We start from the raw sequence: 17,815 nt of genomic DNA, 5'->3' as shown, positions 1-17,815 counted from the left end.
GGCTGTGAACACATAATAGGTAAATATACTATATAGCCTGAAGCGGCTGGATGAGGAAAGCAGACTGAAAAAGATTATGATGAAGGTCAGCAGAGCAGTGAAAAAGAAGTGCTTGAAAAGCTATTTAAGGTGAAGGATAATGCCACGGTGAACTTGTTTCGAAATGAGTTAATCCCAAAATGGGATAGTCTTTACTGTAATGTCAAGATACAAGCGAAAAATCAAAGAAATTTCTATTTTATATTCAGATTTCAGACTTATGTTGAAATATGTTGTTTGTTTTTCAGCAATATCAGGAAAATAATGTAGGCGTAGCATGTTTGTATTTGTAGCCTCAGGCCTCAGGTAACAAACGAATGTAGTAAGTGGGTCCTTTTCAACTCATTCACAACTAGCGAAACCCCACAAGTATAAATAATGTCTAAGATTGTGATTCATTTAATTGAATGGTGCAGGCATAAAGCAACGGCGCTGAATATTTTACTTATTATTGCGTAGGTCCATAGAGCACCTGTTCAACCTAATCTACAACATGACAATGACGATATTGTTCAGAAATCTGAGCGCTTTTGTTCCTCTTGGGGAAATAAAAGGAAGATCCTTGTACAGGGTTGATGTCGTTAAGCTTGTATGAACTTTACCACCAAAATAGTATTTAAGCAGTACTACATAACAATGCTCACAAACAGCGAACATTTTATCAGTTATGGTAAATTGGCTCATTATGGGTCTTACTAGAGGCGTGGGTTTACACGCTGATTAACGAGCATTATGAAACTAACCCTGCCATTGGATAAAATGCCAACCAGAATTTAAATGACTTTCCGTAATGTGGGACTAGCAGGATGGATAGGCTGTGGCACCTTAATGTTCCTCATTTGTATATTTGTAGCAGGGCTGGAGGTGAAGAATGGCATGTTGTTTTTCATTCGTCAGTGTTTACAGAATCCCCACATTTACCGCAAGTGAGAAATTTTTTGAGCAACAGCTCCCTCTGTTGGCTGATTAGGGAAAGTACTATTTTTTCAAAATTTCCTGTGATTGACACTGTAGTAAGTGCTGCTGCCCTATATTAGGTTTAATACAGACTTTAAATGTCAGTATTTATTTTTTTACTCTAAAGATGCTTTTCTCTTGGGGACTTTGACAAAATAAAATACATTTTGAGAAACGAAATTTAGGTATAACATTTTTAGAAGAAGTAATTGAATCAAATATATGCTCATTTACAGCAAACTACAGAGATTTTATATAGTTTCCTATTTTAATTGTTGTCCTGTTGCTATCTTAAGAATAACAAACAGGACACTCTATTGATTTGTCTGTTAGTATAGCTTCTTTTATTCATGAGGGGTCACCACAGTGGATGGTTCCACATTTTTTAATCAGCATTTTTTTTTCCTGAAACCAGTGAGCTTTTAGATTTGGCTAATGTGCTAACTACTAAACCATGGAGTCTCTGATTTGCTTCTTAATGCACTATATTATATATTATGACTCAATCTGAAGCAAAATGAACTGCCTTATGTGAAAGGCGCAGACAATAACACACATTTCTGCGTTCGTTTTTGAAAAATCGAGTACAGCCACAATGAGTGTTTTTATTTACCATGCTCTACAAAATAAACAGGGGCAATGTGCAGTGTGCGCACAGCATTAACATCAGGGACCTTAGAAAAAAAAATAAAACATTGAAATATTGATGAATTATGCTGTAGATCAATCCAAGATGCATGGAAATGAAAAATATACAAGATGAGATGTACAGAAATCTTTTGCGGTCAAGAATTCACAATGAAGGAGAGACAAACTCATTACTCACTCATATTGATTTCATTATGTACTGCGATGTAGCACCAGAATGACAATGAGGCTGAAAGAAACATCGGCCCCTCTTAAGATGCCATAATGTACTTAACAAAAGCTTCATAATTTATGCACCCATTAGCATCCTCTTGGTTTTGCATTAGCTGCTCCACCTCGTCCTCCCTCATCTTCTCACCTATGATCCCCAAGGAAGAACACAGGAAAGCAGTCAGTTCAGTACATTTCCTTATGATGACAGATTCATGAATTAAAGTTGTTAATTAACTCACCCAGTGTTGCCAAAACGTGTCTGAGTTCTGCACCCATGACCGTGCCGTTCCCCTCCTTGTCAAACACCCGGAGGCCCTCTACAAAGTCCTCAAATGTTCCACGGTCCTTGGCTTTGCAGATGTGTTGGTGGATGGGTAGAAACTGGTCAAAGTCCAGCATCTTGGTATTCATATCTGCAGAAAATAATGAAAGTGTAACAAATAAAGCACAAAAAAAAAAAGAAAGAAAGACGGAATTCCTTTGTAGTGGTGAACTTTATTTAGTCCGATATTGTACAGATTCTTGAACTACATCCAGCTCCAACGCTTAACAACAGCAATGACTCAGTTTGCACACTTGTCTCATTACTAACCTTCAGCTTTGGGCTTTCCAAGCACGTACATTATCTCTGTATTTGTGGGATTCTGGCCCAAAGCTCTTATTAGGTCACCACACTGGGCATAAGTGATTTTCATCTCACTGGTTGGGGTCCTGTCAAACAGCTGGAAAGCATCTTTGAAGTCTGTGAATGAAAAGAAAGTGCATTATTCCTTTTGATTTCTCATCTTGTTATTGTAATCTAAGAGAACATGCAAAGTCTTTGAGAAAAGGCATCACATGCTCTCTGTTTGTGTAACGATCAACAGCATAATTGCACGCCTCACATAAAAGAGCCCACCGCTAATGAAGGAGTCAAACCCTCAGATGTTCCTCTCTACCTAGACTGACATGCATCTTAAAGCCTTTTCAAAGCGACTGACACAGATGGATGTTTATTTTAATATAATAGCATATGCTGGCTCTAGTGTATCACCAGCTGCTGCTGAACATTTCTCACACACTTATGGGTGGCATGATCACACAAACAATTTATTCACTCTATAAATAACTCACAAACCATGCAGCCCAGAAGACAACTGTAACAGCCGCCTGAGCCTTACCCTCAAGTTGTTCAGGAGTAAATTCCAGCTGCAAAAAGACATAGAAAACAAAGCGACTGAGGGATGCTGATCATTTGGGACATAGTACCGCAAACACAGTGAATTCATTTAAGACGGTGAACTTGATGACCCTCCTACAGCAAGCCATTTTAGCAGGTCGAGTTACAGCCATCATCTGTTCTGATCAAAGTGCATTGTTTACTTGTGACCTTGAGGCTAAAACCCCCTTCTTACTAGATGTATACTGTCTACCAGTGTCGGCGTCATTTGAGTTTATTTTTAGATGTAACGTGGAATCTTTGGTGCTGTCAGCTCCACGGGGAAGTAACAAGGCCATAATGTCATGTGCATATGCACACGAGCAGCATTATTAGATATAAAGAGTGTAAAGTACATAAAATCTGTTAAACACCATTTAGAGTTAGAAAACCTGAGATCCAGCGATTTATATATGCTTCTAATTATTCTTCTATTTGTTCAGCAGAACAAGCAGAACAAAACCTTGAAGGGGAACCCATCTGTTTCATCTCATTTTTAAATTTTTTAATTTTTGTGTTTGTGTGAGAGAGAGAGGGCAGGGCGGTCTTTATCCTTCAAGCTCGGGTCCTCTACCAGAGACCTGGGTGCTTGAGGGTCCTGCACAGTATCTTTGCTTTTCCTGGGAAACTGCACATGTTTGACACTCAGGTGGTAGAATATATAGTAGAAAGAGAACTGAATGTTAAACCAGCTGTACAGCTCGTTTCTACAATCAGCTTTGTGCTCCATTAAAATCTGTTATTTTAAATCTAAAAATAGCTTTGGCCTCAGTAACCACAACAACTTTTGAAGTTTTGCACTTCAAGCATATTTTGAACTGTCAGGGCACGCCCCTGTTTCTGTCTCATGTCAGGCTACATCTACAGACCCCTAGACCCTTTGTGAGGTTTTGTAAAAATATTATCCAAAAACGTATCTAAGCATGTTTAAAGATGGATGAAGATGGCTATAATTATCTGTATTTTTCTTCCTCCCAGTTTTTCCACCCCTTTTTCCCCACAGAGGAATGGTGAGGGTGGTCTGCTATTTGCAGACATAATGAAGATCATATTTTGTGGATTTAACCACGGTCCATTGTAACATGGCAGCTCGCTCAACCAAGAAAACATTTATCCATTGAGAAAGGGCCAAGTCAGCAGAAGACAATGTTTCCATGATGTCTGACGTATCAAGTAGTTTGCTTCTGAACCTCGCCCTGACAGTGAGTTACGTGCTTTTTCCCCCATAACTGTCAAAGATGCGCGCAGTTTATGAAAAATTCTGTAAAGCTATGAAGGTTAGAAAAAATATTACAAGAATCACCATAATGCCTTGAAAAATCTTTACCCTCCTGTTTGTCTTGCACTGCCAAGTAAATGTCACATGGGGTCTCTGATGCACTTTAAACACAGGCATAGGTAACAGCATTGGACTCTTGAAATGAAGTCTCCTTATCTGTCTAATATGATTGAATAAAAAAAGGGGTTAAATTCACCAACAACCTCTATCTGAAGCCGATCCACAATCTGTGCGTACAATAATAATATCTGTTGATGTTTTACCGTCACTGATGTTGGGTCAAACTCCGGGGTCTTGGGGCGCTCAGGCTCTGGGGGTTTGGGGGCAGCTGGTGCGGCAGGTTTTGGCTCTTCTTTCTTCTTAGGGGCCATTGGAAGAGACAAAGGGGAGGACTGACACACAGCAGAGTGATCCTGGACACTGCGGTCAGAGATGGGTGATTAGAGGCCCTTTATCCACTGTTCACAGGTGTCACCTCCACCCCCACAGTGCCAACAATAGGGGAGGACTATAAAAGGATATGCCTTTGTGCTTCTATTTAAGACAAAGGTTGTTGTGTGTATAACATCATCAAGACAGGAGTGATGGAAAACTACATTAGCTGAGATCCCCGGGCCTGGTTCCTTCTGTTAATGAAATATGAGCGTAGATCAGACTTATTTGCACAATCTTCTATAGATGCAGAGAAAAATGCTTTAGTGACAGAATGATGTCGTACAAAAATACTCAAAAAGAAGAAAGTGTTAACAAAGATCTACAAACTTTTAAAATGTCAAATCCACAATGCATCCATGAACATGCTCTTTATGAGCATGAATAATTAAGTCTCCGCTGGATCTGTGAATGGACGGCTTGCTTTTTACAATATTTTTATACGCTCACTGGTCTCTTTGTTAGCTACATCAGTTCAATTAATCAGTCAGTCATATTGCTGGGACTCAGTACTTTTAAGCATACAGACATAATCAGGATGACCTGCTGAGCAGAATGAGGAAGGTCGTTGACTTCAGTAATTTTGAATATAACATGACTTCTGTTGCCTGACGAAGTGGTCTCAGTATTTCAGAAACTGTTGATCTACCATCTCTGGAGTTTACAGAGAGTGGTTTAAAAAAGAGAAAATAAGCAGTAACTCAAATAAGTACTCATTGCAACCAACCCTTCTGCTACAGAAGCAGAAGACCACACTGAGTGCCACTCCTGTCAGCTAAGAACAGGAATTTTAGCCTAAAGTTACACAAGTTTTAGTAAAAAAATAAATAAATTGAACAATAGAAGATTGTTGCCTGGTCTGATGAGTTTACTTTCTGCTTTAACATTCACACGGCAGGGTCAGAATTTGGCACAAACAACATGAACACATGGATCCATCCTGTCTTGTATTAACAGTTCAGGCTGTTGGTGCTGGTGTAATGGCCCACTTTGGACCTCTTAGTTCCAGCTGAACATTGTGTAATATTATGATGGAACAATTCAATTCAGTTTTATTTATACAGCTCCAAATCACAAGAGTCACCTGAATGCGCTTTATATTATAAGGCAGACCCTACAATAATACACAGAGAAAAAGTAAACAACCCTATGAGCAAGCACTTTGGCAACATTGGTAAGGAAAAACTTCCTTTTAACAGGAAGAAATTTCCAGAACAACCAAGCTCAGCGAGGGGCGGCCATCTGCCGTGACCAGCTGGGGTGAGAGAAGGAAGACAGGAAAAAAGACTTTTAGGATCAGGAAATTTTCATCATGAATGTGCAGCTGAGTAATGCTACAATATCTCAAATCCCTGAGAAATGTTTCCAGACCCTTTATGAATCTATCCCATGAAGAAAAGGGGAAAAGGTAGTCCAACCTGATCATGAACCAAAGTGCGTTACAGTGGGTTTATTTCTGTAGCTGGATAAACAAGTCACGTGTGGATACATCCACACATCTTAATCAAGATTTGTAAAGTCAGAAAATCACAGGAACTGTGATGCTAATATGAATGTCAAGCATGACCTTTCATTTCCAAGAAATTTCACTCTGCGTTAATTAGCAAATTAATTGCATGTTTGTGTGAGTTATTCTTGCACACATGATTCTGAGTTCATAACTATGTGAATAAAACCGAAAACATCAGACAGCTACCACCCTGTGTCTGCATTCAAGTGTGAATGGCAGCTACACAAAGCAGCACCCAGTGTTATCACAGATTACTTTATTCACTTCTCTGTTTGTTGTATTCAACTTTGCGAGTGGTTTGTACACATATAATCACCCTCGCAAGACTAAGATCACACAGACACAACACTTGGTGAATCCTATTTTAATGGCCTGAAAATCCCTCTGATCGCACTAGATAAACGGTCATCATAAAGGCTTGTCCTGGCACACAGTGTGCACAGCGGATGATGCCGTCTCATTGGTTGTAATTTTGAATAATAATCAAGGATAATTGCTGTTCATCACAGAGCATTGTGGCACTGGAATTTAAGCAACTTCCCCTCTTGTTCAGATATCATCATTTTCGTCTTCCTCTCCTCACTAATAAATGCTACACTTCACCGAACAAGGTCAATAGTCAAAGATTGGTTAGGTAACATGAGGTCTCGCGTAGCTTGATTAAGGACATTTGTCCATATAAAAACTTTAACAGTGCGTAAAAACCACAAAATCCAAATGCTGATATGCTATGAACATCTCATTTCTTTGGTTCACATGACAGCAGGTAAAAATGAAGTCAAAAATAATTTTTATTATCGTAATTATAAAGACAGCAATCTTCAATTGATTGTCTACACTCCTCCAAGACTAAAAAGGGCTTCTCTCTCTCTCTCTCTCTTTTAACGCTGTGATTAAACAGTCGCAGTTTTCTGAATTTTCAGAACTCATTTTTCTTTCGAGGGGCTAAAGGTAAGTGGTGAGCAAGGCAGTGGAGTATTTTGATTTTTTGTTCTGGTGCTGCGATCTGTGGAGGATGAAATTTGAACTGTGCCTAAATACACAAGAATGAAAGCAGTGTGAAAAATAGCAGCTACAGATTCTACAGCAGGGAAAATGTATAAATTTGGCCTGTTTTTAGAAATATATGCTCGATGTGCTCCATGTCTTCACTCTACAGACTGATCATGATTACATCTCCATGTCTTTTCAAGGAAAGATGCTTGTCAGCAGCTGCTCTTGGCTTGCCTTTAAAGCCTTTAAAGAGCTCCCATCAAGCTCATGTGATAAAAATGTCAACTAATGAAGTCAACATTGCCTGATGGTAAGTTTGGTAAATCCTCTGTTAGGAAGTGCAAATACTGAATAATGTGAAACAAATCCTTTAATCATCAGTTTTGTAGGAGCCTGAATCATGTAATTTCATGACAGTGACATATTCAAGCGCTTGATTTAAATCTTGAGCTAACTATAATTTCCTTTATTAGGAATGATGTCATAAAAAATATGACTGGCCTGTCAGCACCAGCTTGTAGAAATGCTAGAAAAGGAGAGAAGGAACTAAATCATAATGATCAAGGGGATATTGTCTTTAAAATGCAATGAAACACAAGAGAAACACACAGGAAAATAATTTGGCACGCTCTTCTTCTGTTGCTCTGTTTGACTGTGGCTTCATGGGGGAGATGGTGCATAAAATTGTAAAAAGAACAAAAAAAAAATCTGATGAGTGAATGCTTGAGAAATGATTAGTCATGGCTGCAGTTTGTTCCTCAATATCTTCAAATGGGAGATGACTTAAATTGTCAGTGTCTGGTTTGAGCGAACCTACACAGAGACAGATGGAAACAGTGTATGTTAGCCCAAGTATAAATGGATCCAGCCATACATAGCTCACTGCCACCTCCCCCCTCAGATACTGTCAGGTGATCCCATCAACAGGCCGCAGCAACAACTCCTGACATGACCAACCACAAACACTCAAGCTCTCAAACCATCTAAGACCTGTGCAGTTTGCTATTTTGGAGTTAGTCTGTTGTCTGGCTGGCATGCACCTTGGAAAAACTCCAGTAAGCGCACAATGCCAATTGTTACTCTGACCTATCACACGACCTTCAGTGCAGCTGTGGCTTTTAGTGTATGATGTTTTAGCAGCCAGGATAAAGCAATGCTATTACACTGCCATTCCAAAAAGTGGCAGTCCAGTTCTGATGACTCACTGAAAAAGTACACAGCAAATTCAAAAGTGTTAAATGTTTTGGTGTTAATAGTCTTCTTGCAAAAGTAGAGTTAATTTTACTCTAAGCAGAGTCACATTCTTTTAATGTAACTCTGAGGTGTAAAATGATAGTAGTTAAAATCGAGTGTTAAAAATGAGTGTTTCTCTGTCAAATCTGGAGGTGTTACAATGGAAACATTAACTCTTGACCTCTTAACTCTGAACTCCTAGAGGGGCTATGACACCAATAGAGTAAATTCACAGACTCCGCCCCCAGCACGGCTCCAATCGAAGCTGAAGTGAAGCCGTTTCAGAACATTTTGCTCTACATATTTGAGTTGTTTGCCATGCTTGGTAAGTCATTTTTTCAAAGATTGTTTCAATTATTATTATGAGCTTTTACTTCTGTGGCTCTTTGGAGTTGAGACAAAGCTGTGTGAAAGGCATTAGCCATGTTGCTCGGTGATAGCATAATATTCTGTTTTAGCTAGCTGAAAGGTATTGTTTGCGGGCAAATACCACAGCCTTGAAAAAAAGCTTGCATGTGAATTTTCAGTCAAACTTTTGGTCAAATACACCTAAAACAATGTCTAGAATGTGAAATGTTGGTATAATGGTGCTACTTGAAGCCTGAAAACGATCGCCCATAAAAAATAAATAAATAAATAAAATTTAAAAAAAAAAACACGAGCAAACAGCAGTAGCTGACGTCCTGACTGGATTCTACATTAGCATAGATCCCTCCAGAGTTTTGTGCACACGGTTTAGGTAAAAATGAAAAAGGTTGAGGTTTTACATTTAGTTCAGTATTACCTGTTGCCTGTGTCCTTGTCTTTTGTGAAAATACTTTACACAAGTAATGGCTCAAAGAGGATTCCTTTTTCTTTTTTTTTTTACTGTGCTGCAATTGTTTACTGGATTATTTGTGCCAATAATTAGTGTCAACTAATTTTTATTCAATCTCCGCACAGGATATGCTTGTGAAGATGGAATATGGGGAGAGCAGAAGTGCATTGAAGTTCCACAAAGGGATGAATGAAGGACATGCATATTGTATTGAAGAAATAAGTGATGAGAATGCTGTTATTTGCATTTACCATGTCAGACCTTTTGATAAACAAAATTCTAATGAAGTGAGAACATGTACACTGTTACATCTTTCAGAAAATGCTTTGAAATTGTGGTGCACAGTTCAGAATAAATGTTTTTCAAAAACCATTGCATCTTTTTAGTAAATGTTTATTTCCAAAAGAAATTTCTAGAAGTTCAGAACAGTAAAATTCCCGCTTTTTAGAATGAATTAGAAGATAACTCTTACGTAGTTAAACTAAAATACTCTTTGAGAGTTAATATATAAACTCTTAACACCAAGTGTTAAATTATCAACTCCAGACAGATTTGGTGTTTAACACTAAATCAGAGTTAACGTACAGACTCTCCAAAAAGAGTTAAATTAACACTCTCTGGTGTGGACCCATATAGACACTTTAATAGTGTTGAAATCAAATCCGACAGTGTTAATTTGGACATGCTGGATTTGCTGTGTACAGTTTTTATCAGTCAGACATCAGAAAGACACAAAAGCCGCAACAGAAAAATCACGATGTGTCAGTGACATGTGTTTTTTTTCTGAGGCAATTAATAGTATATGATTCTGCTATACTGTAGATGTGACTCTAGTCTTCTGAGGATGTACTTAGCAATCTATGGGACTGTTATTTGTTACCACTGAAGGCAAAGTCCTGAAAAGGCTGCAAAATGACCCCCCAAAAAAACCTTCAACAGGAGTCGTCATAAGCTCCCAGAAGCCCTGGGCCCATTCAGCACTGTCAAACAATCAGAACATGTTAGCGACAGGCTGGGCGAAGACCTGCCAGATCTGTTCTGCAAACTATGGATATCGATGCGTGGATAACATAACATGTATCACATCCGGGTTAAGATTTTGTTTTTCTCCAGCGGGCATCCATTATTGAAGATTTTCTCATGTGCAGTAATGAACAAACAAAACATTCAGTTTGTCACCTCTGTAGTCCAGAACATTTCACACTGAGCACTATATTTGGATGCAGGTTAAGACCCACTCTCGGGATGTGTAGCCCCCTCCGAAAACATATATTTTTTTGTAATTTGTTTTCCCCTGTAGGTGCAGGGTAGCACAGCTGCACATGCCAAAGCATTGTGTTGCTTTCAGAATTTGTTGTGCATTGTGTTGACGTCACTGATGTGGAAGCAGCCTGAGCTACGGCCGATCTTCAGTGGGGAAAAGAAATAGCTAACCCTCTTAACCAAACATGTAAAAGAGGCTGAAAGCAAAACTGCAACCTGAGCACTATGTAGATGAAGGCTTGAAACCTCTGTCATGTTTCATGGCTGACAAAAGCAGCCTATTCCCCATGAGCGCATCTGCTCATGTTGAGGTGCTACATTATCACTGATAATCAAAGAAATAATCAAAAAAATGCCTGACTTTAATGCAGAAAATATCTTTGGTCATTTCACGTTCTATGCTGTACAGGCTGTGGATTCACTTCTGATCCGCAGCAGAGAACCTGCAACCTTCCTCAGAGGAATGACTCACTGCTGCACTGAGCAGTAAGATCAGGAGCACACAGCGCTTGACCACACAATCTGCTCTGCTAACATGATCACAGTGATGGCATAGAGATGTAAAGCTCCTAATGCACCCGAAAGCCTCTGTTATGGCCTGCGCTAACATAATCGCTGTGTGAAGTAGCTGAAGAGAAATGGGCTCAGGGCAACGCTCCTTTACAAGCTGCCTCACTTATGTCAGCATAGGTGCCACATGGTGCAGGTCAAGAGGTAAAGAGGTAAACACCACCATCAGGCTGTTCCTTATTTAACTATCAGCTTTCATCTGAACCTATTGGTGTGATTGTGCAAGCAGTGTCAATAAAACACACTGACAGCCTGCATATTAATGCTTCTGTCAAACCTGGTGTTCCCTTATTCTGAGTTAGCTGGGGGCTTTCACTTGCCAAGCTAACGACTGAGCTCACCTGTAATTGTGAAAGTAGGAATAAAGCCCATAGCTACCATCCCCCTTTATTTATGCCACCTATAAGCTAAAAAACCAACGTATTTTTGTGCAAGACAGAAGCTTGGAAGCTTGGAAAGCCCCCACCTCAAGTAGGAGGTGGGGGCATTAGCAGGTCATATCTCCGCTGTGGTCAAATCTGTGATCTGGCAGTTTTTATTGTGGGAAGTCTGCCATGCAGGAATGCTAAACTGCTTGCCAGGGCTATTGCATACGCATACGAAGCAAGAATACAATAGAAAGATAGCTTATGAGCAAGGAAGACTGAAAGTGTGCAGGCTGGGACTGTAGAACAAAAGACAGAAAGCTTCTCTGTGTCAGAGCTCGGTGCAAGCCTTTCCATTGCTGGCATGGAGGGTTCAGACAGATTCCACGAGCTGCTGTGGGCTCGGGGTTAGCCTTGGCCTGGTGAGTTTGACTGAGGGAAAAACAGGCCTCGGGGTGAGTGTGAAGTCTAAAGCCGAAGAGACATAGAAGCTACTTAATTTTCTTTTTTCTTAAATTGCTTGTAGACCTATTTAGGTCCTGCATCAGTGTAGCAGAAAGATAAAGGAAAATAAGCAGCTTAGGTGGGCAACAGAGCTTTTGTGAAAAGAAAGAAACATTCTCGGGATTCGTTTCTGTCATTGAAATTGAACATAAATCATCAGAGATGAATCATTATGAGGTTGATACATAATTTTACAAAGCAGGTGATCTGCAGTAGATGAGCAATATTTTATAAATTGAATTAATTATTTGTAGCCCATATAGAATACTGCACATTCACTCAGAGATTTAAACACAGCATTAATGTGATTATCAGTTTTAACACTAAACAGATCTGTTCTATACAATTGAAAAAATTAAATCTGAAGCTGGGGAGATTTAGTCTTTTCCCTGTTGTAGCAGGTGCGGTGTTGGGGAAACCTTTTTTATTTGCTTTCATAATTCTTTACAGGGCAACATTAAGTCCAGTGCTCTGTAACTGCATTAACAGACAAACTACCCTTTGGCTCTGTGACAGGGCTCTGTGGAGCGGGGGCGACACTACTCCACTGTGATCATTTACGAGCACTCAGGATACAGCGTGTCCTCGCCAACGTTAATACTAATAAGGTGGTTAATATACCAGCTCAATTCCTGGTAGGTTTTGACGTGTTCATTATCAGGTCCACAAGGCAGTCAGTGAAGTGAAGGAGCGTGTAATTAAACTGTCCCCTGTCCAACTAGGATCCGATGTGGTATCCAGTTTAGTGTGCTGAAGTGGTAATGGTGCCAGTCTGCACAGGCATCACTCCAACATAGACTCCATAGCTGCCATGTTGTTTGGCAGAAATTCTTATTTAGTAAAGAAAATATAAACACAGGTTTTTTTGGGGGCTCTCAGTAGGATTTCCGCTAAAATATATTTTATGCGAAACATTTAATCTACGTGTGTTTATGAAAGTGTGCGTCGCCAGACAGCAACATTCGTCTTACAAACTCCTAGTCTTACCTATTCTGTCACAAACATTTACACGTGTAATACATATATAAAAAAGCACCCTTAATGTTCACAAGCTAAAACTTCATGCATCAGAGGCTTCACGTTAAAATGTAATGAGAGAGAGGTATTATTATTCAGGCGCAAGATGTCAGTCCCTAATTATAACTTGTCAACATCTGTGCTGTCAAACATGGAGAGCCCAGCCAGCATCTGAACTACACTGCCCTCCTGTGGTCACAGGGTAATTAGCTGGGTGTCGATATTGCCACTTAATTTAGTCTTCTCAGTTGCACAATACTCAAAAAATACAGAGAGGGATGACATCTAACAATCCAGTAACATCTTATTACTGGTGGACATTTGAAAGAACATTTCTCGTTATTTGACCACAATTTATTGATCAGTTAGTCTTAAGAATATGCTAGCGTCATTTAATTGAATATGTCATCATCTTCAGAAAATGGGGTGGTTAACTGTCACAATCTGCCAAACTCACAGGTGTAAATTATGAATAGAAATAATTTTTTTGTGCATATATATGTATAGAATATGAAAGAGTCTGCTCAGACAAACATTTATTAGCTGGTGAAAAAGAAAGAGGAGCAAAGATATGGCAGTGTACCAACGGGAAGTCAGCAGAATACAGAGGGATGCAGAAGAAGTGCAGAGGTTGGATGCAACAAATCCCCTGTTACCTTGTAAGGGAGAGCATTAGGTGTGAGGTTTAATAGAGCCTGCGGGCAAAAGGATCCAGTGATTTCACAGCACAGCTTTGTTATTGTAGCATTCTATTGCACGTAGCAGACTCGTGTTTTGTTTCCACAGTATGTGTTTTTTGGCACTGATAGCTGATGTGTTTTGTCTCTGTTTTTTCAGTTTTTCTGTAACTATAACTGTAATGTGCAGCCATTTAGAGGAAAAATGACTCATAAAACATGCAAATCACAGAAAACATTTTGTTTGCATGTCGAATGTAAAACCATAAACGTGCACACTCTCATATACAGTTGTGGAGTCAGAGGTTTACATACACTAATCATGGTCATGAATGTCATGGTAGCTTTGTACTTTTAATGGTTTTGTTGAGCTTTTTGTTTTACAGGGTGGAACAATTATACAGCATGCATCTTTAATCACTTAAAAAAAAGAAAAAAGAATTGGATCCACAGGTTTGAATTTATTTTGGATTTTCTGTCAAGACAATAATCCCAAACACACATCAAAACTGATTTTGAAATGGATAAAGCAGGCTAATATTAAGCTTCTGAAAGGCCCTGACCTCAACCTTATTAAAAATTCTTTAAAAGCTGGATCTGCACTAGGAAAACAACCAATTTAAATGACCTATGTCAATTCTGCCAAGAACAGTGGTCAAATATCCAGCCAGAATTATGCCAGAAGCTTGTTGATGTCTACCAAAAGCATCTGATTGGGGTGCAACTTTCTAAGGCACATTTAACCAAATTTTAGTTGGGCTCTTTGGGTATATTTGAGCACAAAGAACAGCTCAAAGAAATCATCAAAACCCCCAAATTACTGTGACATTTATGTCCATGATGAGTCTACATTTAAACTTCAGACCACAAATGTAGCAGGTATTCTCAGGAAGGAATAACAGTTTTATTCAAAATGCATTTGTTGTTACTGAAAACACGAAGGACAAGACTGTAAGGAAACATGAAGAGAACAAACAAACTAAATGTCTATGCATTTTTCTGCCTGGCTTTAAACACTTATTCATTTGCACAGAAAAACTTGAATTTGCCTGCATGTATGAGCAGTTTTGGGAAATGCAGAGAAGAGAACTGAGAAAATAAACTTCAAAAATCTTTTGAAAAATGTGCCAAAGCAATTGAATAAAAAACAAACAAACTGTAAAAGCAAATCTTTGAATCCGCAAATGATTCATCATCATGTGTTTCCCTCATATCACCTTTTTCCCCATTAGAATACAAAATGTTTTACCTCAGTTAATATGAACTAACATAGAGAAAATAATGGGTCAATCTGGAAGTTTGGACACTTAATCGTGCAGAGCAGCACTGCTGAATTATTCCGACTTTTCGAAGACAGCCTTGTTTAAAATTATCCTCACATTAGTTTGATGTCACATCTAATTTATTTGATTAAGGCCCCATTCTTTCTGCTCTCTGTGTAATTATCTGCTTGTACCTTGTCCCCACTATAGACCTCTTATATTTCTGTGAGTCGGTGGGAATGAAGAAAGATTTATCGAGGTACTTCACATGTATTGATCCTCCCGAGGACATTCATTCTCTGAGTTTGACCGAGCTCAGCAGCCAAGTGGTCACAGTGACCACTAGAGTGCCCTTGCTGAGAGGCAAAAGTGTCACACCAAGTAACTCTGACAAGCGTTGTTTATTTAAAATTGCATTTTCAGCTCTGCAACGTGCAAACAGTTCTCTTATTAAAGACAGTTTTCGCTTAACTTTAAACCCCATGTTGCTCTTGACCAGTTAAGTGTTTACTCTGCTCTGCTCATATGATTCCTGTTTACCACAACCATATCTACTCACAGCAGTGGAGGCCATAGTTTCCACTGTAAATATGTTTTCCCTTTTCCCCTCATGTTATTATTTATGGCACCGAGCTGTAAAAATTTAAAGTTTTCCCGTTCCTTAAAGTTTGAGGCCAAGCGTGATCATGTTAGGACTCTGCAGGTGTGGCCTGGTATAACAAAAAATCATATATGATTTACTTTTGAACTTTTTTAACCTATTTTTTAAAGAAGTTGTTTAAACGATAATGATGGAAATGATGACCAAGTAGCATGCCACAACAGGACCAAGTCTAAGAGTATTATCATCACTTTGTTGTTTAGAGCGACCCACTTTAGCAGAAGCAACAGTGTCTATACAGAAATATAGAAGATGGGTGACATGTGTGTGTGTGTGTAAACCAAAAATAAAAGAAAAAATGAGGAAATACACAATTATTCCTTCACTTTAACAAGGGGAAAGTTACATACTTGATGGCGCTCACCCTCCTGTGTCTCTGATTCACTTCTCATGCCTAAAACAACCAATTATCATTCCTCATGACTCATGCTTTAACCTAACCCTGTAAACCCAACCCAATCAGAGGGACAAAGCTTCGTAGAACTCTCTCACAAAGTTTTCAAAGTAAACGCCATCTAAAGCATCGCACGCTGGTTCGAGCCAGTTTCTGCTGTTCTGTTTTGGGAAAGAAATGGTGACCTCATTGCTGATTACATTCAGTTTATCCAGATAGTATGTCTGTAACAACAGATTAATTTGCTGAGAAAAATACATCGAGCTATCAGATATCCTAAGCAGCTACTGCGCTGGCCCCTCTGACATTAACTGTTAGATTTATGTGCCAACTGTTTTTCTTTTCTCGTACTTTAACAATTACACAACCCTACTTTTGTTTTTGAGTCCCTTTTTGGTTTTGTCTTATTGCTCAATACTTTGGTTATCTTGGAATTTGTTGACAGTGGTGGACAATCTCAACTCTGAAATTATAGCGCATTTTGTACTGAATTGCTTGTTGTGTTTGAAATGTTATTATATAAAAACACCCAGCACGCCCCTGCGGGCGGTTTATCCTTCAAGCTCGGGTCCTCTACCAGAGGCCTGGGAGCTTGAGGGTCCTGCGCAGTATCTTAGCTGTTCCCAGGACTGCGCTCTTCTGGACAGAGATCTCCGATGTTGTTCCTGGGATCTGCTGGAGCCACTCGCCTAGCTTGGGAGTCACCGCACCTAGTGCTCCGATTACCACGGGGACCACCGTTACCTTCACCCTCCACATCCTCTCGAGCTCTTCTCTGAGCCCTTGGTATTTCTCCAGCTTCTCGTGTTCCTTCTTCCTGATATTGCTGTCATTCGGAACCGCTACATCGATCACTACGGCCATCTTCTTCTGTTTGTCTACCACCACTATGTCCGGTTGGTTAGCCACCACCATTTTGTCCGTCTGTATCTGGAAGTCCCACAGGATCTTAGCTCGGTCATTCTCCACCACCCTTGGGGGCATCTCCCATTTTGACCTCGGGACTTCCAGGTTATACTCGGCACAGATGTTCCTGTACACTATGCCGGCCACTTGGTTATGGCGTTCCATGTATGCCTTGCCTGCTAGCATCTTGCACCCTGCTGTTATGTGCTGGATTGTCTCTGGGGCATCTTTACACAGCCTGCACCTGGGGTCTTGCCTGGTGTGATAGACCCCAGCCTCTATGGATCTTGTGCTCAGAGCTTGTTCTTGTGCTGCCATGATTAGTGCCTCTGTGCTGTCTTTCAGTCCAGCTTTGTCCAGCCACTGGTAGGATTTCTGGATATCAGCCACCTCCTCTATCTGCCGGTGGTACATACCGTGCAGGGGCCTGTCCTTCCATGATGGTTCCTCGTCTCCCTCCTCTTTCTTGGGTTTCTGCTGCCTGAGGTATTCACTGAGCACTCGGTCAGTTGGGGCCATCTTCCTAATGTATTCTTGGATGTTCGTTGTCTCATCCTGGACTGTGGTGCTGACACTCACCAGTCCCCGGCCCCCTTCCTTCCGCTTAGCGTACAGCCTCAGGGTGCTGGATTTGGGGTGAAACCCTCCATGCATGGTAAGGAGCTTTCTTGTCTTTATGTCAGTGGCTTCTATCTCCTCCTTTGGCCAGCCTATTACCCCAGCAGGGTACCTGATCACGGGCAGGGCGTACGTGTTGATGGCCCGGATCTTGTTCTTACCATTCAGCTGACTCCTCAGGACTTGCCTGACCCTCTGCAGGTACTTGGTGGTTGCAGCTTTTCTAGCGGCCTCTTCATGGTTCCCATTCGCCTGTGGG

At 40.1% G+C, this 17,815-nt stretch overlaps 1 protein-coding gene across 1 annotated transcript; it reads right to left on the bottom strand.

Annotated features, from left to right (window-relative positions):
* Nucleotides 1–1,558: 1,558 nt before the first annotated feature.
* On the bottom strand, nt 1,559–4,750 carry myl13 (myosin, light chain 13). The gene is made up of 5 exons (XM_080861940.1): nt 4,598–4,750; nt 3,018–3,045; nt 2,450–2,599; nt 2,097–2,270; nt 1,559–2,002 (listed from the first exon to the last, which is right to left on the bottom strand). The coding sequence occupies exons 1-5, from the start codon at nt 4,703–4,705 to the stop codon at nt 1,896–1,898; spliced, it is 567 nt and encodes a 188-aa protein (XP_080718066.1). The 5' UTR covers nt 4,706–4,750; the 3' UTR covers nt 1,559–1,895.
* Between the last annotated feature and the right edge of the window lie 13,065 nt (nt 4,751–17,815).

The sequence above is a fragment of the Rhamphochromis sp. 'chilingali' genome (assembly GCF_963969265.1).
Source record: "Rhamphochromis sp. 'chilingali' genome assembly, chromosome: 16".
NCBI classification, from domain to species: domain Eukaryota; kingdom Metazoa; phylum Chordata; class Actinopteri; order Cichliformes; family Cichlidae; genus Rhamphochromis; species Rhamphochromis sp. 'chilingali'.
The sequence above is the reverse complement of the archived record's forward strand: the minus strand, read 5'-3'. Positions and strand labels throughout refer to the sequence as shown.